This window comes from Scomber japonicus, chromosome 22, assembly GCF_027409825.1.
Source record: "Scomber japonicus isolate fScoJap1 chromosome 22, fScoJap1.pri, whole genome shotgun sequence".
Lineage (NCBI taxonomy): Eukaryota > Metazoa > Chordata > Actinopteri > Scombriformes > Scombridae > Scomber > Scomber japonicus.
The window spans coordinates 21,641,352-21,666,866 of NC_070599.1; the positions used below are offsets into that span (position 1 = coordinate 21,641,352).

At 39.1% G+C, this 25,515-nt stretch overlaps 2 protein-coding genes across 2 annotated transcripts in view; one reads left to right on the forward strand and one right to left on the reverse strand.

Annotated features, from left to right (window-relative positions):
• col4a6 (collagen, type IV, alpha 6) overlaps positions 1 to 2,864 on the reverse strand; it is a 139,016-nt gene extending 136,152 nt beyond the window's left edge. Inside the window, exons 1-2 of the mRNA XM_053343159.1 lie at positions 2,854 to 2,864; positions 2,603 to 2,648 (exon numbers count right to left, since the gene is read on the reverse strand). Of these exons, the coding sequence (XP_053199134.1) occupies positions 2,603 to 2,648; positions 2,854 to 2,864 (57 nt within the window). The remainder of the gene's footprint in view (positions 1 to 2,602; positions 2,649 to 2,853) is intronic.
• A 3,883-nt stretch (positions 2,865 to 6,747) lies between these two features.
• Positions 6,748 to 25,515, forward strand: part of col4a5 (collagen, type IV, alpha 5 (Alport syndrome)) — a 50,679-nt gene continuing 31,911 nt past the window's right edge. Inside the window, exon 1 of the mRNA XM_053343778.1 lies at positions 6,748 to 6,837. Coding sequence (XP_053199753.1) covers positions 6,748 to 6,837 — 90 coding nt within the window. The remainder of the gene's footprint in view (positions 6,838 to 25,515) is intronic.

The window sequence follows — 25,515 nt, forward strand, 5'->3', positions numbered from 1 at the left end:
CCCCCATTAAAACCTTACATGAAGTAGAACATTCACATTTCTGACAGTGTCAACAAAAATGAAAATGTATAATCTTCATAAATGTTGAATTCATGGCAGAGTTATTGCATTAGATTGTATTTGTGAACCTAATAAAGTGGACAGCAGGTGTATATTTGCAATAGGAGCTGCTGCTAAATGCTAAAGCTGTGATGTTGCAAGAAAACACAAATATGTGCATGAATCTGGGGCAAACTACTTTGAAAACAAGGCTGAATATGATCCAGTTTAGTAGCTTAAATACTAAATAATTCCACATTGAATAGTTTATATTTTCACCAAATTCAAGCCAATTCATTATTATACAACCTGGCTGTTATAACACTCAAGATATCTACTATAAAAGGACATTTTTACAGCACATCTGGTGTCTGTAAAGCTTATAGTCGACTAATATTTCAGTTTCTGCACCTTTAACAAACTTATTTTAAGCTCATTACATTGCAAGCCTTGTGTAATCTAGCAGGCTGTAGTATTTCCATTGACAGATAACCGAGTGTGTGCACGCGTGTGTGTGCTTAGTCTTATCTGCCGGCACTGATAACACCTGATAAAGACTTTTTTCTTTTTTTACTCTGCTCTCAGTGTACAGTAGCACAGAGCGGAGTAAGTGATAGACGACCACGAACTTCACATTTTTGGCTCAACTCACAGCTGGACCAGAGACACGGTTACCGAGGTTACGACAGCCTGGACCACCCAATGAACTCACAACTGTCACTCACTCACTCAACCCACACACACACACATATATAGACATGCATGCATCGACTCAGCCGCCCCCACACACACACACACACTTGAAACAAGGGGAGGTTGGAAGTGGGAGGAGGAGTCGATTCAAAGTCAATGCAGCTCGATCAGCTGAAGGTCTATTGAGACGCAGGAAGCTTTTTAGGGCGCCGATTTGCTTTCATGTTGCCTGTCAGCGTCTCTGTCACAGCTGACGACGACCTCGCTTGCATTTTTTTCATGTCACTCAAGACTGTGAGGGCGGTTAAGGGTTGATTTTGAGCTTCTTGTGCTTGAATTTGCATGCAATCAGTAGAAAAAAGGGTCAACTAAAGAAGATCTATGAGCCCAATCAGATTATGGTGTCTTCTCTAAACTAGATAAAGTTGTTTTCTTGTCATTTTTTCTTCTCATCTAAAGAGATACAGCTTCCATTTTTGATTCTCCTCCACCAAATTAACACTAAAGAACCCATGTTGCCCCCTTCTCTCACTCTGAATGACATCTTCAAACACCGCCGCTGCTCTTTCTTATTCTAATGTGCCAGCTAATGAGTGCGGTGCTGCATTGAACCCTTCTTTTAACAACTTAACCTGACCCTTGTCATCACAGATGGCCAGTTTGTGTCACAATAATGTATTATTTTTAACTTTTTTGCATGTGCTCCTCTTTTGTTGTGCATGTGGTTGACGCTTTAACCCCAAAACTGAAGCCAATGATGCTTGAGGATGGATTAAAGAAGCATGAATGGGTTTTTTTAACACATAAAGCTTTTCCATGCACAACAGAAGTGTTTTATATCTTAATCTCCTTAAATAAACTTTAAAGAGCTGCTTCTCCTCATGTGATATTATTTTTAAAGGAGGTTTGAAGATAGAAGACTCTGCTAGAAATGACAGAAAGCAATATAAGTAGATACTATGACAGTGATTCAAATTAGAAAGTAGAGGATTGGGGTGAAATCCCACAAAGCAAATACAATATATTAAACTTAAAACAGTCATAACAAGTGGTTAATACAATAAAGTGTTTAAAAATACAATGATTAAAGACTAATCTGTGACTGTAATGGAAGCAGGTTGCATTGCTGCCGCTGCAGCAGATGTGAACCTCAGCAGAGGAAGTTAGGTGTGGCTTCCAGAAGACACCCAATAATCTCCTTATCCTAAATATTCATCAGCAGGGCGGAGTTTGAATTGCAAATGACTCTGAGCGGGCCCACTCAAATATGAACTCCTTTTTTTCCCCCCCTAGTCCTTCAGGCTACCTAAAAATGCACACTTCAGTACCATAAAGCTTTGTGAGGGCCGTCCACATAGTTTGGAAAGTGTTAAGCAGAAATAATGCGTCTGGATCTTTGATATATAAATGTTTCTTAATGAATTTAAACCCCCCAAATATCAATTCACTGCCTTTAAAGTTTTGTTAGCTGGTTAAAAGAATATTCATAAATGTGCGACAGGCTGAAAACACCCACAGCGTGACGCATGGAGCAGGTAAATACATGAGAGAGACCTGTGCAGAGGTGCAGGGTCTTTACTATGAGAGAGCATCACTTTATAAACTTATATGAACATTTAAAATAAATGCAACAAAACCGCTTTTAAAGTGTAGTTGAGGCAGAGTGAGCTCCCGGTTTGGTCACAGTGGCTCAAGCTGCTGATCCAATATGAGTAACGTGCAACATTGTCTGTCTGCCTGCTACAAGAAAAAACAGGACTTCCACAGCCGCAATGCAAAAAGAGAAAAATAACTTTATAAGCGCTATAAATAAACCGAAGCGAGGAAGCACTTCACCTCAAGTAGGATATAGTAAACAAATGAGACTTACTCCGTGTGTAGACCCCACCGCCAAGGCGACAGCTATCACACAAATCCTGCAAAAAGAAATAAACATATTTTTAATTTTTTCCCCCGTGAGTGTCTGTTTTCCCCCTCCTCCCCCCCAATGATTATCTGGCAGGTAAACTGCGCCGGAGCTGCTCCAACACAGGCACGACCACGGCTGAAGCAGCTTTGCACAGCCGAAATCTGACTTTGGATGGAGTTAGATAGTTTTTAAAAAAGAGCTGAAATGCTTACAGGAATTTCATTTTTGGATCCGACTGGCAGAAGGGGAACCGCAGGTCGAGACTCGACTCCCTTGTCTTCACCAGCAAGCCACTTCAAACGCGCTCATCGACGGCTCCAAAAAACCCTGTCATCTACCCGGAGACACACACACAGGAGAGAGGAAAGAGGGGAGATAAAGTAGTCCCACCGCCAAACACAAAAACCTACTTTACGCACACACAGACGGGACTTCACACACATACACACGCAGAGGTCTAAGCATTTAAACCCAACAAGAAGCACAGCGACTCGTTTCTTTCATTAAAAAAAGAAATCAGAGCTTATCCAACTCACCAAAGTTGCAGCGGTGAAGTCGCTGCTGCGCTCTCCGGGCTGTTGCGCTTCAACTCAGCAGCGCACCACAGCAGCAATGGGGAGGAGGGGCCAACACATGTCATTCATGCCTCCATACCTTTGGCTATAGCAGCAGTTTAAACTCCACGCTCATAACCTTTTTTGAAACAGCTCAGATCGGTCAAAGACACGAGTCTGTCCCGAGCTGTTTTATAATCTTGGCTCGTTTTAATCCATAAAATCCATAAAAGAAAATAAAAAAATAAAGAAATCATTGTTCTATATCACACATATGAGACTATAACTACTTTATGTATGGTATGAGATGCTCAATTATTAGTTTATAGTTGCCTTATTTAACACTTTTGTATCTTTTCATTGATAGTATCCCCTCTTATTTCAACAATATAATAAAGTTTTTCCATTAATTGGTGTAGTTTAAAGTGACTTTATGCAACATTACCACACATGTAATCAATATAATGATCATATAACCCCACTAAGCATTGACATATGTACTCAATCCCCAGTAGTTGCATGTATATTACTGTATAAAATCACATTTGCAATAAACCCTCTTCAATAAAGTTTTTCTCCCAACTTCAAAAAACATGCATGATTAACCCAGTTGTGAGGGTCTTATCTAAAAAAAGAAGCTTAAAAATAATATAAAAACTAAACTGACATCATAAACTAAAGTGATATAAAGTCTTTGCCGATTATTTGAACAGCTTTGTTTTGGATCTCCGGTCTAAAAATGTTGCAGATGCCGAGTTACTCGGGTTGCAAACAGTCCTCATTTAGCTCTTGAATGTTCTATTATAGTCGACCTGAGCTGAGCCTTTAAACATCACTCATCACGTCACATTTATTTGTCCTCTGTTGTAATATTACAGTCACGTTACTGCTGGAATTATTTTAGCTATAGAGATAAGAGCAGTTTTTAGCTGCGGAGTACCACAGGGATCTTTCCAGGGACCTTTTTAGTTTTGCACATTTGTCGGTGTGTTATTTGTTTTCACTGCTGGACTCCAATCCTGAACCTAATTTAAATCTATAACCTTTGTAGAAAAAGTTAAAAAATTATACATCTGAAACATTACCTCCAAGTAAACCAATGATGACTTGTCATATATGGAATTCAGGGTCATTTTTGCAGCGTAGAAACAATATAAAACCTCCTGAAAACACAAGAAAGTTACACTAGTTTTGATTCTATCAGTCAATATGGTGTAAAAACTTCATAAAAACAGTTGCATGCTCTTGTCTTTGCTAATAATGGAGTTACAGATTGGCTACTGACTGTAATGTTCTACTGTAGTTTAGTTTATTTGACATAAATACATACAAAAATGTCCAAAACTGACCGTGGTCCTTGATGCAAAGATTGTAAAGATGCAGGAGTCCAGTCAAATTACTCAAAGTCTACCATCCAACAAACGAAGCTTTCCATAACTAGACCTTCTTTTAAAATGTGTGGTGGTTGTAAGTAACTTATTCCAATTTACTGGCATTACAGAACATAAAAGAACTGATATCGATGTTGTTGGCAAACATGTGGGCAATGGTGAAGAGTATCTAAGTACATTTACTCAAGTGTTGTTCTTAGGTACAATTTTGAGGTATTTGGACTTTACTTGAGTATTTCCATTTGATGCTACTTTCTACTTTCCACTCCACTACATTTCAGCTTTAATTACTTTTAAGATGAAGATTTGACACAATGGATAATATAACAAGCTTTTGAAATACAACACATTGTTAAAGATGAAACCCAGATGTCTATGAGTTGTTAACAGCTCCACCAAATAGTGATTTTTCTCTCTAAACTTCTCACATGGTTTCATTCCAATCCAATATTTCACCAAAAATCAAAAGATTAGAGGGAAAAGTCCAAAAAGCTGAAAACACATTTGTATATCAGAACTTTATTTTTTCTTCTTTCTTCACATTTATCAGTCAGAGGGACAAAACTATAACTTTGACTTTAATATATTAACTACATTTTGCTGCCAATACTTATGAACTTTTACTTAAGAATGACTTTTCATGCAGGACTCTTTACATTGCTGCATTAAGTCAAGGATCTGAAAACGTCTTCCCTAACCCTAACCCTAACCCTAATGTCTTCCCTAACCCTAACCCTAACCCTAACCCTAGCTCCTCCAACCCTGCAAACAGAGCTGCCACAATTAGTCGATTCATTGATAAGAGGATCGATAGAAAATGAATCACCACATATTATAAAAAGCATTTTGTTAGTTTTGAGTCATTTTTTAAGAGAAAAGTAAAAAAAAATCTCCCTTGATGTGAATCTCTTCTGGTTTCTTTAGTCTTGTAAGACAGCTGAGGTTGCTCTGGGAAACACTGTTAGACATTGTTTCACCATTTTTTGACATTTCAATGATAACGCCTTTAAACAATTATAGAAATAATTGTTCGTTACAGCCCTACCTGCAAGTTTGGTTTACTTAATGCAACAGTCTTGCCTTGATTACAACACTTTCTTTTGCAACTGACTATGAATACAGCAAAGAAAGAAAATGAGCCAGCTTAACAAAAGAGGTAAAAACCAATCAATTAGAAACTTTTGAAAGAGATAAATGAGCATAAACTGGTTAATTAAGACCACAGTCTGCATTTCAGATGCTTCAGCACTCTCAGGATTTATTGTAACAGACATGAAATACATTACAATGACATTTATAGATTGTGTGACAGCAATTTCTTATTTTATCATCCATAAATACTTCGCCTATAGTCAGTAACTTTCTCCTCTGGGTTGTGAACATGACTTTTCATCTAATAACCTGTGAACTGAGAAAACAAGATGATACACTTCTTCTTTTTTTTTTTTTTTTTTTTTAAAAAGGGTCATTTTTTTCTATTCTGCCAGAAGCATCCTTCAGTCAATAGTGAAAAGTAAGAATTTGACCTTTAATAATGAGACAGGAATGTAACGTGTTCGGGCATAGGCTATAGAAATTGCCAAATAAAGATTTAATGTCAAACCTATTTTGTGCAGCCTCAGGCATTGGTTAGGATTGGTTCAGCACGCATATCCCTCCGCCTGTGAGAGGTCTTAACACTATTGAGTTATTTTCCCATTGGAAAAGAATCTAAAACAACAGAAAATAGTCGTGAACTGGATTGAAACGACGCATTAAAAGTGTGTTAAGGGTACAAAAAAATTGGGTGCAAATCATCCTGAAGTTTTATTTTACATTAAATCTCCTCCTTGGTGTAGGTGCATGGGGCTGATATCAGTGCGCTCTGGGTGTGGGAAGTAGATCCGGCTTGGGCAGGTTTGCAAGTCGAGGAGAGAAAAAGTTAGAGAGGGGGACTGCAGAGGCGCACGGTGCCAGAGCTAGGACCACTGGGATCCTCTGCAAGCGCAACAACAGCCGCCACGCCAAGAAGAAGAAGAAGAAGAAAGTGTTTTTATTATTAATTCTATTTCACTGAGGGGCACATGTGCAGGGGGGGAAGCAGGGCTATGACATCCGAGTAGAGAACCGTAGAGTTTGTCAGTGTTAACGCAGGCGGATCCTTGATTTATTCCCCCGCAAGATGAATAAAGACTTGAACAGCCTGCGACAGCTCTCCGTGGCGCTGCTCTTCTTCGTCCTGTGCGTCGGGGTGCAGCGATCCAACTCAGCGGTAAGTTGCTTTCCCAATCTCTCTCTCTCTCTCTTTCCATCTCCTTTTCCTTTAATTTGTGCATAGATATTTTTTTAAAACTCTACTAACAGCTTTGACCCCATGCAAGATACCCCCCTATACGACAGAGCCCGAGAGACCTGCCGACAGCCGGCGCCGGACACCACCGGCTCTCCCCAACCAAAGCTCCCACTAAAGTTTATAAATAGAGAGGCTGCTTTATAACAAGTGCTTCTTGCTCTAATAATAATCCCGTCGCCGTTTCCGTTTTGTTACAGTGAAGATAATAACCCCAACGCATGTAATTAAGACAATCATACACCTTTTTTTACGGCACTTTTTTTTCTCTTTTTTTTTTAACGACGGAGCACCTTCACGAGCTGGTGTGCTTGTGTGCAGTTTCATGGGAGATCGGACCGAGTTTCTTTCCCTTTCTCTCTCCTTGTGCATCACACTTCTTCTTCTTCTCCTTCTTCTCCCTCTTCTTCTTCTTCTTCCATGGAACCCAATTCAACCTGTATCAACACGCCAACTCCCGGCGCACTTTTCACCTCGCCTGCATCTATTTTTATTCCTTGTTATCATATTTTGACGATTCAGGTGAAATCTATGTGTGTGTGTATGTGTGTGTTTGTGTGTTTGTGTGTGTATGTGTGTGTGTGGAGGAGCGCTGGCGGGTGCAGTGCGCCGTCACAAGCCCGCTCTCTTCTTCATTAAAATATTAAAACTTAACTGTCAGCGATTACCTCAGCACTGCCTGCAACCTGTTACTACTACTATCTAAAAGACATGTGCGTCATAGTTTGGTAAAATCATAATGAAGGACTTCCTAGAAAGAGAGAGAGAGAGAGAGAGAGGAGAGGAAATGTGGATTTATTTGTATTTTTTTGCAGCCTGTAATCCAGGTGTGCTTCTTCTGCAGGTGTGATGCACGTTGACAGCACCTTGTTACTGTCATACTACAAGTATATTCTAGTTATGAAGCTTCAAAAAAAAAAATTTTCATTTTTTTATTGCTTCAAATACTTTCTAACATGATTTTCTGTGCAGCCAGCATCACTTTGGAGTCTCTTCTAGCACTTTCTGTGGCGTTAAAATGAAATTCGCCTTGCACTTGACGTATATTTAGGAGCAAAGGAGGGGTGTGTGTTTGTGTATTTGTGTGTTTGTGTATGCTTTACCTTTTCCTCTTCAACTCTCGTGCAGCTTTCTAACTTTTTTTTTTTTTTGCATGTTACTAATCATCAAACTCCACCATTGAAAAGCCACCCAAAATCTGTGGAGGCATCTCAGCCTGACTTCTCATGTAATATTCCAATAGGTTTTCTATATGATGAATATTCAACACCTCATTAATAATTCATGAGGGTGGGATACTTGAGCCCCGCCCCCACACAGCAGGCGTGCCCAATCAGGTCTGCACCCCTTGTTGTAATATCAGTTTTATAATAACAGCACAAGTCTGACTTTTTTCTTTTTCTTTTTTACATTTCTAGCAATAAACACTTTGCTGTTGCATTTATAGTTACCATGGCAACACTGCATCACCTCACATAGCATGAACGCAGCCTCTAAGGCAGTTAACGTGTTGTAGATTCACTTTTAATGGAGCTCTAGGTTGAGATTTATGTCAGTATGTGAGAGGGGAGTATGTCCATTCAAGGTTTGTTAGGCTAACTAATCATTGTTAGTGGTTTGGCTTTTTTTCAGCTAGGCAGATTTTGTTATTGAAGGTCATTTTCACACTTGAGACATCCAACATATCACTCTTAAAGACTGCAGATGCTCTCTTAGTTGTCTTTTTTACTTGGATATAAACTTTAAAGTGAAGCCCTCTCAGTCTCAGTCTCTGATTTCTGTAGATGTGGAATAAGATTAAATTCTCCTCCTTCCAAAAGTGAATGAAATAGAAGTTAAAAGTAAAGCGATGCATGGTGGAAAGTTGCAGGTGTGACTTGTCGAGCGGACAGACTGACTGACTGTTTGTTGTTGCTGTGGAGATATAAAGCTACAGGTGAGGGGTGGAGGGGTTTCCTTGGAATGTGGATGGCTCCACCCTCCATCTTTTTTTCTTTTTTTTGGGGGGGGGGGGGGGTGTGGGGGGTTAGATGACGAAGAGTAGGAGGAGGAGAAAGAGGAGGAGGAGGGTGAGAGGGAAAGGGGCTGCAGAAAGAGGGAGAGTAATGATTGATAGAGTGAAAAAGTAACTTTAAGTTAATAGAAGACCAACATTTTTTTTAAAAATGGCATGTGAGAGTTCATTCTTGACTTTGACAGCTACAGTTTGACTCAAGGTCCACTTACTTAGCTTTCAGTCGCATCTCACAGGCTTCGAAACTGAGTTGAGTTTGCTCGAGCTGAAAAAAGCTAGTAAGTAGACCTTGAGTCGAGATCTTTTCGTCAAATAATGAAAATGATGCTGATGGAAAGGGAAAGTCATTCCTGTCACATGTTCTTTCTCTCTCTCTGTCACACACACACACTTAAAATGCCTTTCCCTCCTTCCCAGTACTCCCCGTTAAGTCTGATCTGCCCCAGTGTGCTCACTGTTGCCCCCTAGTGGAGACTGTGTGCACTACTATCCAAATTTGTCTTGTGAGATTCAGCTTGCTGCTTTTCAAACATGCATCTTCAAACATTAAATATAACAGAATTCATTGATATTAAAACTATTTATATGTTATAAATACTAGATCATGAATTATTATTTGACTATATGTCAAAAAAAAAAGTAAAATGTTCTTTATTTTTTGGCTTCTAAAATACCTTAAAGTCTCACTGGATTACCTCAAAGATTAATTTGTCTTTATAGTTCATGTAAAGTTGATATTTTGGAGTTTTTTTAATAGGTGAATGCTGAGAATGCAAACAGCTGAATCACACAAACAAACATGTGCAAAGGACATTTTATTCCCATTCAGTTTTTAATCATTAACTTATTATAAATGGAGCATCTCATAAATCACTGTTTCATTGCTATTTGGCTGTGTGTGTGTGTGTGTCTCTGTGTCTGTGTGTGTGTGTCTCTGTGTCTCTGTGTGTGTCTCTGTGTGTGTGTCTGTGTGTGTGTGTCTCTGTGTGTGTGCAGTGTTAATCCTTGCACAGATATGAATCTCTCTCCAGCCAGGTGAGGGAGTTCAGCTGTAATGTATACCTGGAGGTTTTTCTTTGAACCCGTCATGCATGCACGCAAACCACAAACACACACTTAATTTGAGCCATGGTTTCCTGCACACATAGATGCACACACTCACACACTCTCCTCATGGCATCCCCTAACCTTTCAAGTGACCCACATCCCAGGTGGAGTTTGCGAGTGGGGGGAATCTAGTCTGCTGTGATTCCAGGTAGCCATAACATCCTCGTGTTGTGGCGATAAGTCTGTGTCGTTAGCTAACGCAATAGAGCGAGTCAACGAGTGAAAGGAGGTCAAATCTTTCAACATATTTTCTTCGTGTTTGTTCTGTTTGTTTTCATGCTATTCTTGTATTGTCTGCCTTCTTCTCATACCTTAATCCTTCTCTCCTCTCCTTTTTTTCCCCCTTTTGCTTTCTCTCTCTCTCAACCCTCCCGAGTTAAAGAAACGCAGGAGATTAATGTTTAGTCAATCCGAGAAATCCCAAATCTTACAAGTGCAAGTGTGTAACGCTAATCCAACCAATCCTCTCAATATTTATGGAAACTTTAACAAAACAATCTTTGGAAATCCTTCGACATGTCTGCAAAAACAACCAAAAGAAGGTTAAAAGGTAGAAAAATTGAACAGTCACTGCAGTTTTATGAGTCAAAGACAAAAATAAGTGGCAAAGTTTGCTTCTCCAGAACTTATCTTCCCAGGCATGCCATATATACTCCTCTCAAACAGGAAGTATCCCCATTATAATACCCAAAAACGAGAGAGATTTGATTTATTTAGCTCAATAGCAGCTCTACACTGAATGGCAGGAAGTGTGACAGTTACCTTACAGGGACAATTTGGGGCAAAAAGTGTAAAGTCCTCGTTAAACAACACCATTTTCATAGCTAACTTGCATTAATTTTTAATCACAGCAATGCATCTTTTCATATTATAAAGTAATAATCACAAAAAACCCTCTATTTCTCTCCTTCTCGCTGTCTCAAACTTAACATACTGACATTTTTCGTAGCATACCTCTATCCTCTTCACCTTCTGTGTCACACCCCCCCCCCCCCCCCCCCCCGATCTGTGTTTTTTTTTCTCCCCCCCCCCCCATCTCTCATTTTCTCTCCCTCCTTCCTCTGCCTTTGTGTCTGTCCTCGGAGGCAAATTCCATCTTTATCTCACCTGCTTGGAGGAGAAGGGCTCCTTAAAAACATGCAGGAAACAGCTCTGGAGAGCCTCACATGTTATGTTATAGTTATACTTCCACACATATAACATTGCTTAGTGTGTACATGTGTGTCTCTTCGTGTGTGTGTGTGTGTGTGTGTGTGTGTGTGTGTGTGTGTGTGTGTGTGTGTTTTCTAGTAGAAGTTGCACTGTAGTGTCAATGAGCTGGAGATGCTATCAGGATTAACAGGTGGACAAAAGTCAATGAGAGCTAACGCCAAATGTTTAAACAGCTAATTACCCCCAATCCAGTACATACCCCCTCCTCCTCCTCCCTCCTTCTCCTCATTTACTTTCTCACTCACTCTCTTTATTTACAGCTGGAAGAAGCAGTACTGCAGTAGAAGAAGGAGTAGAGACAGTATAGTGAAGTAGTGGAGTAGTAGAAGTACTCATTTGTCCATTTTACTCCAATTTTGGGTTAAATATCTTGCTTAAGGTCTACTTTGACACACGGTACCAGCAGTAAGAGTTGCAGTAGTAGTAGTTCGTATAAGGAGGGTTAACAATGGCTAATGACAACAGTAGTAATTCAAGCACCAGTAGTAGCAGTAGTTTCAATGGCAGAGAAGTATTTAGTTGTAGTATTAGTAGAAACAGTAACCTAGTACTATACTGTATCAATACACCTACTAGCTAGTACTATACTATTATTGCTTCTAATAATACCACAACTAAATACTTCTCTGCCATTGAAACTACTACTACTATTACTACAGTTGTAGTAGCAGTAGTAGCAATAGTTTCAATAGCAAAGAAGTATTTAGTAGTCGTAACAGCAGAAGCAGCAACAGTAGCTATGTACCATCTGTAGTAGCCTTAGCATAGTTTCAACTGTAAGCATGTGACTATAGGAGCAACAACAATGGTACAATAGCGATAGTAGTGGTGGTAGAAGTTGTAGCAGTAGTTGAGAATGAGGAGTTGGTAGAGCAGCAATAGATGCAGAGATTTTGTTTTTTGTAGTGGCTACTGTAATGGCTATATTAGTGATTGTAATAGCTTCAATAGATGCAGTAGTAATACACCTTTTACTCTGCTATATAACTCAATCCTCTTCCTCCTGACATTGTCCTCTGCTCGTGCTAATCTCATTTAATTTCCTTCTTCCACTCTTCTCTTTGCACAGGGTATCTTTTTCTGTCACTTAACCTTAAACCCCCTCATCACTCCCTCCTCACCGTCCTCCATTCAGTGTTAACAGCAGGGTAAACATAGTGTGTTTGTTAGAGACTTCTTTATTTACTCCATCCCTTGCTGTTTGGTTTGAGGCTTTAAAAGGTCAACCATATCTCTTTACATCTGTCTGCTCCTTCTATCTATCTATCTCATCATATTTTCTCTCTCTGCCTTTTCGCTGATCATTAACCGGACCACCATGAAGTCTACACCTATTTTTACTTGGCCTGTAGTTATGTTATTTGTGGCCCACCACATGACAAAAGCAGTGAGCTTTAGCCAGTCTTTGCACTACATGTAGGAGATTTAAGTTTCTTGAAATCTCTTGCAAAAGTCAGAAATCCCTGATCTGGTTGAACTGCGGCCCCTTAAAGGTTTGACCGACCTTCCTTTGAAGACCGGTGAGACTATCCAGATTAAATGTGGATTTGTGCTGAGTTAGGTTAAAGATTAAGGTCAGTAAGACTTTACTGGAATCTTTGACTTTTGATGATATGTAACACAAAAAGACCCTTCAGATCACATTTTTCTTCTTTGCTTCCCATCACTTCTTTCTTTTTAAGTTGTTTTTCATGCTTTTAGCGATAGTGGAGAGGTGATAGGAAATGTGGGAATGTGAGGTGAAACAAGGGTCTTAGGCCACACTCGAAATGAAGCATTATGGATCCTAAACGCTTTAAAGGAGGCAAATATCAGAGCAAGTTTACGGCTTGGCTATAAGGCTACTTGAATCGAATACATTTCTTTTGGATTAAATAAAAGTAAATAATGAAACATGTCCATCACAGTTTCCCAGAGTTCAAGGGGAAACCTTCAAAATGTTAATTTTGTTGGACCAACTGTTCAAACCACAAAGATATTTCAAACCTACACTGATATCAAACAGAGAAATGCATCAGAAACCAGCAGAACTTTGGCATTTTAGCTTAAAAGATGACATTTATTTTGTTTCTTGACTAATTTAGATCAGATATTGGCTTGTTGATTGACTGATTGATTGGCAGTTACCAAATATGTAATATATCTGATTTCTTTTCAGTAGAGCTTTAACGATTAGTCGATCATCAAATAACTTATCTGCAGCTATTTTAACAGCAGAGTAATTGTTTTAGTCATTTTTAATGCAGAAATACCAAATGTCTACTGGTTGCAGCTTCTCAAATGTGAGGAATGAGGATTTGATGCTTTTTTTTGTCCTGCATGATGGTAAATTGGATTTCTTTTGATAAGAATGGGCATTTTTCATTATATAAGCAATAATAAGCAATAATTAAGAAAATCATCAGCAGATTAATTGATAATTGAATTTGCTGGTTACTTTCGGTCAATGGAAAGTGAAGAGTCAGACCTCACCATTTATCTGTTTCGGCATGTCAACGCCACATCTGAAGCATAAAAGCATAATTAAATGATTAAAAGCTTTTATTAACTGGGAAGCTCTTTTTCCACAATGGAAAATGCTGTACAGCACCTTGTCAAATATGCTCAAACTGAAGCAACAGCTGCAGCCATAAGGGCCTTTGTATCTCAGTCTGTATCTGTTTCGTCTTGTCCGAGAGGTTTTTTTTTTCTTTACATGAGACGAATGGAAACACTGCAGAGGTATGAAACTCTTTCCATGTCCATGCCTGTTGATAGTAGGGGAGAGCGGGGTCATTTGTCACCAGTGTTGGGGTTGTACTGTACTGTAATTCCTCTACTTTTTGCGAGTAACTAGTAAGATAACCCTTTCATGCATCAATTATAATCACCTCAGTCAGGACATGTTTCCTAATTTGTTTATTTAACCTTTTTTCATCAAATTGCATGACATCACATCATAATAACCAGCAAAGTTACTGCAGATAAGTGTAACTATGCATCAACATCAATCGAAATCCATCAAAATCAATCCATAGATATATATATAATAAACAGCTTTTGAGTAGCTTTCCACTGTAGTGATCTCTATGCATGAAAGGGTTAAACTTACTGAAATTTAAAAGGGCTTATTACTCCATTAACTTTTGTCTTATATAAAAAAGAGTCAACAATGCAAACAAACACACACACACACAACACCAACTCAACATCTTACCTTGGCATGTTAAACATCCGCCTCATCTCTGGAGTTAAAACGTTATATATATTGTTAAAAAGTTGTTCCTGAACTCATGCTCCAAATTTAAACTTTTGATTTCCTGGTTTGAGTTGAGATTCTGCGATAAAACATGGAGCGGACCAGAGTTGTCTTTCTTTTATGTTTGTGAAACTGGAATGAACTGAACTGATTTGGGTTTGTGGGGTAAAACTAAATGGACTCTTTACCAAGTGGATTGAACTCTTAGATTTTAAAAGCATTAAAAGTTACACAAAATTTACTTTCCCTACCAATTTATTAATTTTGTAAGTAGTAATTGGAACAATAACTCAATTACTTTTTGAGAGAATTAACTAGAAATTGTAACTAATAACTAATTTCCAGTAACTTACCCAACACTGGTTGTCACACTCAGTAGATAATGCTCCCTAGAGGGCGCTGTTAAAAATATGTTAGTATTTAAATGTTCAGGATTGGGGTCAGAGGTTACCTAGAAGATCATTTCAGGATTAAGACGCTAAATATTGAGGTGAGAAGACTTTTAGTGGGTTTTATTACATGTCAAAATGTAAATATCCGGCTTTTCCACAATGAATTTATATTAAAGCAATCATTCCAATTGAAAGTATGAGTAGGTTTATCTTATAGATGTATAACTAAAAAAAACAACAATCTAAACTACTACAGGTACAGGAATACTTTTTAAAAATCCCGGTTTTGGATGTTTATCAAAGTCTCTTCAGGGTTGGTTGTTACATGAAATTCAACTTTTTAAGTTATTTTTTAGATTGCCTCCATTTTTTATTTAATTAGTCACCATTAAAATAACACAGGGATAACCAACAACCATAATGAGTGACTACCAACCCCACGCTGAAGATGGTTTGGGCCTCCATTACACATTAACACATCTATTAAGGATGCAGTCTTTGATTGATTCAAATGAAAACTAAAACATGTGACTAAAAACCCTCTCCTCCCCTTTATCGGCCAGTGGAAAGAAGTTTTCATATTGAGTCGTCAACCTTGTGTTCAGCTCATGATAATGATTCAGAACTGCAATTTCTGCTATTTCATAATGTGTTTTAGTGGTTGTTTTTAGTATTTTTGGCTGACTATTATGTTGTGTTCATGTGCTGATGAGAAAATCAGACATCCGTGACTTCATCAAAGCCCACCACCAGCCTCTGTAGATTCATGTGGTGTTTGTAAGATAATCCAAACCATCATGGAGGTGGAAGAAAAACTGTTCATGCTGATTGAAGTTTACTTTTCTTTAGACTTTTACACCAAGCTGAGCTGCATATAGTTTTGAATTTAAAAGAGGTTAAGCTTATGGTGTGTTTGTGTGGCTGCAGTCCAGCAGGCTACCTGACAATCCACCTACACAGCACAGTCACAAGACATGCTGTCCTCCCTCCCTCCCTCCCTCCCTTTCTTTCTTTCCTCCTCTGTTTTCCTGACCTCCTTTTGACAAAGAACATCATCCTTTCCTTTCTTTTTTTTTTTTTTTTTTTTACACTTCCCATTTTTCTTGGGAATTTACAACCCAAGAGAAACCTCAGAGTGTTTCTTCAGGACAAAGTGAAATGAGAGAGATAGATAGATGGATGAGAAAACAATGAATGAAGCTCAACAGAAACAGCAAATTAATAAAGAAAAGATTGAGGACTATAAGTTTGAAATACATTACATGTGTCTATTCTACACAGGCGCTTTTTGTTTTGCATTCTTTCTTTCCGAAGAAGAGACGAGAGGAGGAGAGGAGCTTTTTAATCTGTCTGAAATCAGTTTGTGACCTTGATCTACAGATGTCTCCCTTCTTTCTTGTCTCATACAGTCTTCATGGTAGTTTAACTGAATATAGAGTATTCATGTCTTGTGTTTTACAGCTTTGCAGCAAAGTTAAACGTATTAACTAATATTTATCGATGCCATCCGACCTGAGCTGATACACCTCGTCTGCACATCACTCAACGCTGTTTTATTACTATCTTGTCTCCCACTGATGCATCTCTGCTCTCCTCTAACGCAGTGTTGTGTCTCTCCTTTCTTTATCTCTGCTCTTATTCTTGACTGTGAATTTGGAAACTGAATGAAAAGCACAAACCGAACTGGCCTTGTGTCTACTAGTCAGCTAGTTTGTCTTTGAAAAGACTTTTCTTACCAAATATCCAGATTTGGAAAACTTATTCTAAGGAAGATATTTTTGATATTTTCTCATAATGAGTAGATCCCAAATTATTTGTTTTTTTATAAGCAACGTTTCTTTTATTAATATATATCAGGTCACAAAACCTTTTATTGTCATTATGCACAATTATCTCTTTAAAATCAACTTTTCTTGTTATAGCATGATAAGTGGATCTCAGAGCTATAACTTAATTAACTTAATTGAACCATATAAACTAATTATTTTCACTTGTTATAGTGAATCGTTTTCATGAATGAATGAATTAAACTTCTACTGCCCAAACTTTATTACACAAACCTCTAAGTATCAACATAATTAAAGGAGCATCATTTGGGTAATCGGTAAGCACATAAAGTAGAAGTTCAGTATCATGTCATCAAAGCTTGTAAAGCAGCTAAACACTGTGTGGGAGAAAGGATGTGATTCTTATTTTAGTACTCATCCTGGGCATGTTGTACCTTCGCCCATGTTTTAACAACATATTTCAAGTGACTTCCCCTGCAGGGTTCAATAAAGTCTGATTTCAAAAGTTTAAATTCATGGCGAGCACATAGAAACTTTCCACTTTCAGCAGATGAATGTGATAAAAGCTTAAACATCCGACTGAAGGAACATTTTTGACTGAAATTGCACATTTTCCTCTTTGAAGATTGTTCCCATTCTCCATCTTCTACCTTCCTCTCTTCTCTGGCTTCGGTCTTTCGACTCCCCTTTATCTGTCCATCCATCTCACATGAGTCCGCCACCAACCTCACGTTAAGCGGAGAGAGACAGATGGCGAGAAACGATAATAAATAAACCAAACACACACACACACACATACACACACAGAAACTCACTAACAGACATAACACCTCAGCATGCTTAATGTTTATTCTTCTACCTTCCTATAGACGAACAAATGAAGTCATCATACTTCAGAGAGACAGAAAGGTGTTTTGACTTCCTTCGCTTCATGCAACCCAACACACACACACACACACACACACACACACACACACACATGTCTTGCGGTGGTTATAAAGACTTCAGGTAGCGTGGGAGTCCATCTGGTTCTCTCTTCCTCTCTGTTTTCCTCAACTTGTTCTCTCGCTCTTTCGTCCAATCTGGGCACCTGTTTCTTCTATCACTCGGCTGAAGAGGAAACAGGGCTTCCCTAGCAGCCACATGGGAGAAGAAGTGGGCAACTTTATGAGTGTGTGTGTGTGTGTGTGACCGACTATTACTTCTTAACACACTCAGCAGTATATAGTTACCACATTAGCTTTTATATACTTGGCTAAGCGGCCATTTCAAAGGACAGAACAAGCTAGATGAAAATATTGGACCCACTCGTCTGTTTCCTCTCTTATTCTTCGCCTGAAATGATCTACTGGATGTTTACATTTTCCTGGCAAGGACCTCTTGTGGCCGGACGAGTTATAACTTGCATCTCTCAGGAGCAAAAGACTCAAAGATACTTCTTCGTCCATTCTTAATCAAAACTTAATTAAGATGCGTTAACTGACATTTGGCCCCTTAAAAGACACATATGATGTTATAAAGTAGATAAAGTGAACATTTTGGCATTCTTTCTTTCATTTGGAGGATTGTTGGCTCTCCTTTTAGCTCTCTTTTGGTCTCCACCAGCTCCTGAGGGGAATATCTGTCTCTTTAGCCGTTAAATGCTCCTCTACTGTATGTTCACCTGCTAATCGCCAACAGTGTCTGTTTGCCATTTATTGTCGAGCATGTGGTGTACAGTAATGTTTTTTCAGACCTTATTCATCAAGAAACAGCTGTGAAACACTCATGAGAGCAAGTTAGCTCCAACCAAAGCGGTAAAGCTTTGGGCAGTTAGACCAAAACAATGATTTGAAAGCTCAGAGCTGAGAACGAGTGGGCGATAATTTGGGAGTTCATTGCGTACAAGTGAAAATTTGCACAATACTCGTAGTGTTTGGATCCGGTGTTAGTGTAAAAATAGTAATCAGTGCAGCTTTATACGCAGTGGTAAAAGGTCACAATACGAGGACTTTAGTTTGTCTCAATCTTTATCCCAAATTTTAGCCACTTTTTCTTTCTTCGTATCCTTCTTTCTTTCCCTTCTCCCTACTTCCCTCCACATCAGACCGAACTCGGGTCAAATCCTAATAACTTGTGCTGTACATACAGTAGGTACAAATACTGTTTGTACTTTACACTTCAGTGTGTGTGTGTGTTTGTGTGTGTGTGTGTGTGTGTGTGTGTGTGTGTGTGTGTGTGTGTGTGTGTGTGTCGCTCAGGTGGAGCCTGCTCTTAGTTAATCCCAGGTCAGTGTGCCGGCTGGTATGCAACTAAGCCTTTAGCATGCAGTCAGAGGATAATGTTCAGCAGCACCGAGCAACGTGCATATGTGTGTGTGTGTGTGTGTGTGTGTGTGTGTGTGTGTGCACGTCTTTCTACCTTTGAGAAAACCAATTTAGGGTTGAACAGGACATTTTTGTGTTGTGAGGACATTTTGGCCAGTCTTCACAACTTCAAAGTCCAATTTAAAGGTTAGGACTCTGTTTTAAGGTGAATGTTAGAATTGGGTTTAGGTTGAGTTTAAGGGTAACTGTTGGGTTTAGACATTTAGTTGTGATGGGGAATGCATAATATAGATGGGTGTCCTCACAAGGATGTGTGTGTGTGTGTGTGTGTGTGTGTGTGTGTGTGTGTGTGTGTGTGTGTGTGTGTGTGTGTGTGTGTAGTCCCTGCTGGAGCGTTGTTCACATTGCTGAGTGACACAGAGGGAGGCAGAAGACTAAGTCATCCAATTCATGGCTTGTTTATGCATTTATTTAGTTATCTGGTTCACCTCTCGTCACCGTTTACTTATAATAACTTACTTTGGGATGATGACAGCACTGAGCACTGTTATTAATTTATTTCTGAAGTACTTGCAGGTGTCACTTTCCCTTTTTTTTTTTCTTAACTTTGTGGCCTTCTTTGTACAAATAGCTGACAAATGAAAGTGAAAGCCACCATAGAAGCCAAGATCCTCCAAAACTCTGGGACTCTACTGAAGGGATGAACACCATTCCTCCAAAAGATGTTCCCTCATTTGGTGTATTGATGATAATAATGAAGGTGGTGGTGGTGACTAACTCTCCAAATCTTCCATACTGTAGGTGTCCAGTTGGGTTGAGATCTGGTGACTGTGAGGTATACATCACATCATTTTTATGCACAGTGCAGTGTGTGTGTTTTCTTTAATTTAAATTCTGAAGATAAAGACATACCTTAGCTTCTTTGTATGTGTGTGTGTGTGTGTGTGTGTGTGTGTGTCTGTGTGTGTGTTGTGCGTGTCAACACTGAATGCATGGCATTCCTCGCCTCCTCTGGACAAACAGACCCCCGCCGGGTCAGAACAACGGGAAATATCAGACATCTGTCACAGCACTGAAAGAGCGAAGAAGGAGAAGAAGAACAAGAAGGAGAAGAGAGTGGGGGGTGGAAACGAAGAGGGAAATTAGAGACAAGGGATGAAAATTAGGAAGAGAGATGATGAGAAAGAAGAGAGAGAGAAGGAGAGAGAGAGAGAGAGAGAGAGGAGGGACGCATACATACATACATTATTACCAGTTTCTTTTTCAGTTTTTAGGTTTCTCATGTATTACACAAATAAGGAAGATTAAATGTTAATGTTGTTCTTAATGGTTTGAGAACAACTTCTATGGCTGAAACATCTCTCAAAAAAGTTATTGAAGTATTAAATGCATAACTGCAAAGCTTGAAATAATGCAAGTTGTATTTTTTTTATTCACCAGTAAATAAAATGTATTAAATGTTCTTTCACCATCTTAAAGTCTGCTAAAATGTTAGAGAACTAGACTGAAGAGCCGTCAGAGTTGTTTGGCACGAACAGCAAATGTTTAGTCTGCTGTGTCTTCACGTTGAAGTCATCCACGTTTCCTCTGCAAATGTTTCACTTACCCCCCAAAAGTTTAGTGCAAAATCAACAAGAGAGAGCTAAACAGCTGAATTGCTCAGTTACATTTAATGTTTCAGCTGCAACACTGCCATGAAGTTTGCTCTCATTAGAGGCTTTTTAAAGTGAGGATATTTAAGAGAAATGTAGGCAGGGCAAGAACCTGCTGTGACCTGCCTCTCCTCAAGATCAGATCAGACGCTAGAAGATGGGAGAAGCAAGAGGGAGCTTGTCCCACTCTGAATGAAATTAATCAAACCACAGCAAGAAAGCACAGTCAGCAGCTTAGATGTAAATGTACCTTATTCATAAAGCACACTGAATCAGAGCTGACACGTGCAAGACATCAGTCAGGTCACACCAAGATATAGTTGCATTTTTATTAAAGGAACTTTTTTTTGTTGTAGATTAGGGTGGTTATCTTGTTTGCAGCTGTGTTTTTAGGTCAGCTACACATATGTAAACAACTAGACTTATCACCATCAGATTATATTGACAGTTTTAGCATCTAAACTGTGGGTCATGCAAATAACATCAACAGTAAAGTTTTATGATTGTTAATAATGTATTGTTTTGCTCAAATTCTCATTCATAAATATCAAAATTCATATTCAATCTTTGCTGTGGCTGAGATGCTTCTCATCTTTCACCTGCATGCTTGTTTCTCATCGCACTGCCCTCATGTGGTGAAAGTGTGGAACTACAGGTGAAGCTGTAAATGCATGGATGGTGGATACAGATTTATGACCAAAAGTATGGGGACATTCCTGTATCTGGGAATGTTCTTCATGGTTTGAGAGTCTTATCTGAGGAAAATCTTAATGTTCCAGCATACAATTATATTTTTTGACAATAGTGTGCTTTTAACTTTCTGGCAGCAGTTTGTTTAAGGCCCCTTCTTGTTCCAACATGCCCCTATACACACAAAGCCAGATCCATAAAGAAATGGCTTTTGTGTGGAAGAACTGATCTGCTTGCACTGAAATAAAGGTTTTAAAAGGTCTTAAAATGCTTTTCATTGACAGTGATATTAATAGTAACTCATTTCTTTGTATTTGATTGGTATACAGTGGCTGTCAAGAGATGTTATGCATCTGTAAACCACAAATAAGACTGGTGGATTGTGCTACAGGAAGCTGTTTAATCCTTTTTTTTATCATACCTGTAGCAAACACTTTCCTGTCTACTAGCTACTCATGATACTCATGATCAATTTGAGCAAAAACTAAAATAAAATTGGTTCATTACTTGTAATTGGTTGATTCATCCATTAATTTCAAGCCACTTATCTGAGATCAGGTGGTTGCTTTTACTGAGTTTCTAGGAATCATTGGTCTCTACAGTGAGGAAGTAGACATAAATGTGACCTGCATGTCAATAAATTCAGGCTTTATTGTCCTGACCATGAAAAAAGTTATTAAACATTATCATATCAAGAGGTTTCGTAAACAAGTACAGTTCGGTGTCAACATATTTATTCCTCAGTTGTGACCTGCAACCAGTTCAGATGAACAGATTCTCCCTTCAACTTTCCACTGAATTCAGAATGAAATTCCAGCATAAAACAGGTGGTTTGATATGACAGCTGTTAATCCCACTTTGCATCCCAAACACGCTTGCTTATCAGCTGAGCTCCAAATAAAATAAAATAAAACTTTCATAGCACTGAGAGCAGAGCAGTCATGTGTTTCTCCCATCTGTCCCACAATCTCTCAGATACAGTATCAGGACGTGCTGTACTATCTTGTTTTGTCTACAGCCAGCGCTCCTGGGTAAATAGTCAAGGCGAAGCTCATCCAAACAGTGATACACCTCCGGGATGAAGGTTTATATGTTCGATTAAGAGCAGTATGCTGTTTACTTGGAGGTTTATACAGATGTCTAAACACTGCCTCTTTAGAGGGAGGAATCTTCCAATATGTTTAAAATGTAAATAGGGTCATTTTTCCCCCTGCAATCTGTTTGGGAAGACGAGGTTTTTCTTGGCTTGGGGTTGAAAAAAATCCCTCGATAGCTACTTTCATCCACGTGGCTGGAAAAATTTCTAGTTATTATATGAGCTGAGCAGACACAGATTGAGATGAATCCTCTCATGGAGGTTCTTGATCTAAACCCTGGGTAAATAGTAGGTAAACATTAAAGGAGTTCATAAACCCTTGAATCATCTGTTGTACTAGAGCGTCTCACGTCAAGACTGCAGCACTGAAACTTTAAAAACTTGATGTTTTTTTGTCTGATTTCATGAACTTCAGTCAAAATGAAGAGCAATTTTGACTGCGTGGCTTTGTCTAATGTTTGGTAGTTACAGTTGTGTTGTCGGTTCTTTGAACCAGAACACCAAATCCCACAATCCAGATCTTATCTGTGCGATTTTTAAGCATATTTAGAAAGTAACCCTCTTTCCCTCCCTTTCCTTTCTCTATCTGTATTTCCTTGTCTCCTCATTTCTTGTCCTCTTTGGTCTCTCTCTCCCTTTTCACCTTTGTACTCCTGTCTTGCCATTCCTGCTCCCTCCTGTTCCCTCCTTCTACCTGCCTCTCAAGTCTATCCCCCCAGGCTACACATATCCAGGTATTCAGCTGGCAAGTCGCCGCTCCCCCTCTCTAATTTCTTGTTGCCCGTAGCTACGATGCACCGTGCCAAGTGGTGATGTATGTGGAGCATTGCAGAGGGGAGGTGGAGGGGCATGTTTGAACCTGTGCGAGGCAGGGCCGGGTGTGGCCAGGCTGGGCTAGGCTGGGTTGTCATATCTGCCAGTAGAAGAAGTTAAAACGCCTCCCCCTGGTTACAAGATCCACGTGAGGACATTTTCTGGAACAAGTACTGACAGAAACGATTGATATAACAGTGAATATTTGCATATTCAGGGTTGCTCTTGCAGATTGTAGATTATAGATTCATAAACAGTTGATGCAAGTTTCAAAGTAAACAATGTGCAATGCATTTTAAATGATATGAGCACCTTGTAAAACCCCATTGAAGCTCAAAAAGTCAGTGCAATGAGTATGAGTATGCACAACAAACAAAGGTTTTATATTTGCTTAGAAAGTCAGTGCTTTCTTTTTTGCCCCTCCTTGCAGCAGTTTGTCAAATAACATCCAAACTTTTTTCCAACTTTATGGCTTTTGCAGACATGTTTTACTGTATCGACTAAGGAGAAAGTAACCACAAGTCAAATTTGCATGGATTAAGTCTTAAGATACCTCTTTGCAGATGTATAAACACACTCCTGTGAAATGAAAACTATTTTGGACAGCAGGTGAGATATGATGCTCTTCTCACCCCTGAGTTTTCTTACCATACACAAGCAGGGTATTAGTGACGCACACACCTCTCACCTCTCGGGGCCCCGTGTTTAGATAGAATCCCATCTGGATGCTCATGTTTTATGTGTGTGCGTGTGAGTGTTTTTGTTACTTTCATTTGACAAACATATTCACTGTAGTACCCATAAATCGCCAGCAGGGCCTCTAGGCTCTGGGGAAACATATGTTGAATCCCTGCAGTGGCAAGACCCATTAACCTCCACCTCATTATAGAACAACTTCAAACCCATATAGCTCCATGTTTTCTTTATGGTTCGGTGCATGTTGAAGAAAAATGCAACGCAACAAAGAGAGCGAGGTGTGTTTTCACAGATGTATGGAAGGAGAGAGAGAGTTTAAGGAAGGGAGTTTGTGTGTTTATGTGTCCCCAGCGCTTCGTCGGGAGCCAAGTGATCTCTGCAGGTTGCATTTAAACTAGTTTTAGCTTTAACATGTGTTGTTGTGATAATGCTAGAAGAGCTTTTTTTATTATCTCTGACCTTTGATCTCTGGCATTTACAATAGTTAAGACTCATTACGACGTAATTTGCTTGATAAATTCTTCGAGATCCTCTTAAGTGCCACATATCTGTATCAAATAGATAAAGAAAAATGTTTTGCAGTTTTCATTAGAAACTATAAAATCAGGTTAAGTCACATGATTTTGTAGTTTTGGAGGGAGAGCCTTCAAAACTTTAAAGTCTCTCCCTGCAGGTATCTCTCAGCGGGAGATCACAGGGGTCAACATTCATTAGACCAAATGAAAAGAGAAGAAAAAAGGAGAAAGAAAATTGCGTTGAGAAGAAAAGAGAATTCCTGGGAATATCAATGGAATTCCTGGAGAAGCAGCGTGCCATGTGTGTGACATGAGTGTGAGACGTGGAGTGTGTCAGTCGGGGGGTCTTCCTCTTCCAGAGAGCCAGCGAGTCAAAACACACATAGGCCAGATCTTTTTTTTTGTGTGTGTGTGTGTGCGGAAGTGAAAATATTTAGGTTAGTCGTCGCTCTCGGGGCGTCAGCACCTTGAAGTAGTCAAAGTCCAGCCGCGATGAAAGGGATCAACGGTTTGACGCAGCGGCTCGGAGCCTGGAGTGCCACTCTCCAGAACAGGACAAACACACACACACCCACACACACACACACTGAAACACACAGATATTCAACACATGGACCAGGACTCACACACTGAGACGTGGATGCTGAGCTGTGAAACTACATTTTACACATTTACGTAACTTTACATAGACATCTAGATCTTTGAGTATCTCTAGATTTTAACCATTAATCCAAATTTAAACATATATTGATTTAATTGTATTTATTTATTCATTGGTTCATCTAACAAGGAGATTGCACAATAATACATATTTCTGTAAGTGCACCAGAGTTAGCCCAGAAGCCATTTTTCATTACTATTAAAAGATGGTTTGCATGAGTAACATTTGTAAAAAAAAAAATAAAAAAAAAAGGATAAACAGATCTTTTTTTAATTTACAATCAAACACAAAACACTTAATTTGCTGATTTTGCATCAACAAGTCAGAAACCTCATTCATACCTGGTGACTTTATGCCCCAGGGACAGATTAGCTTTACAGATTGTTATCTGATTTCAAGCCATATGATGCAAAGGTGTTAA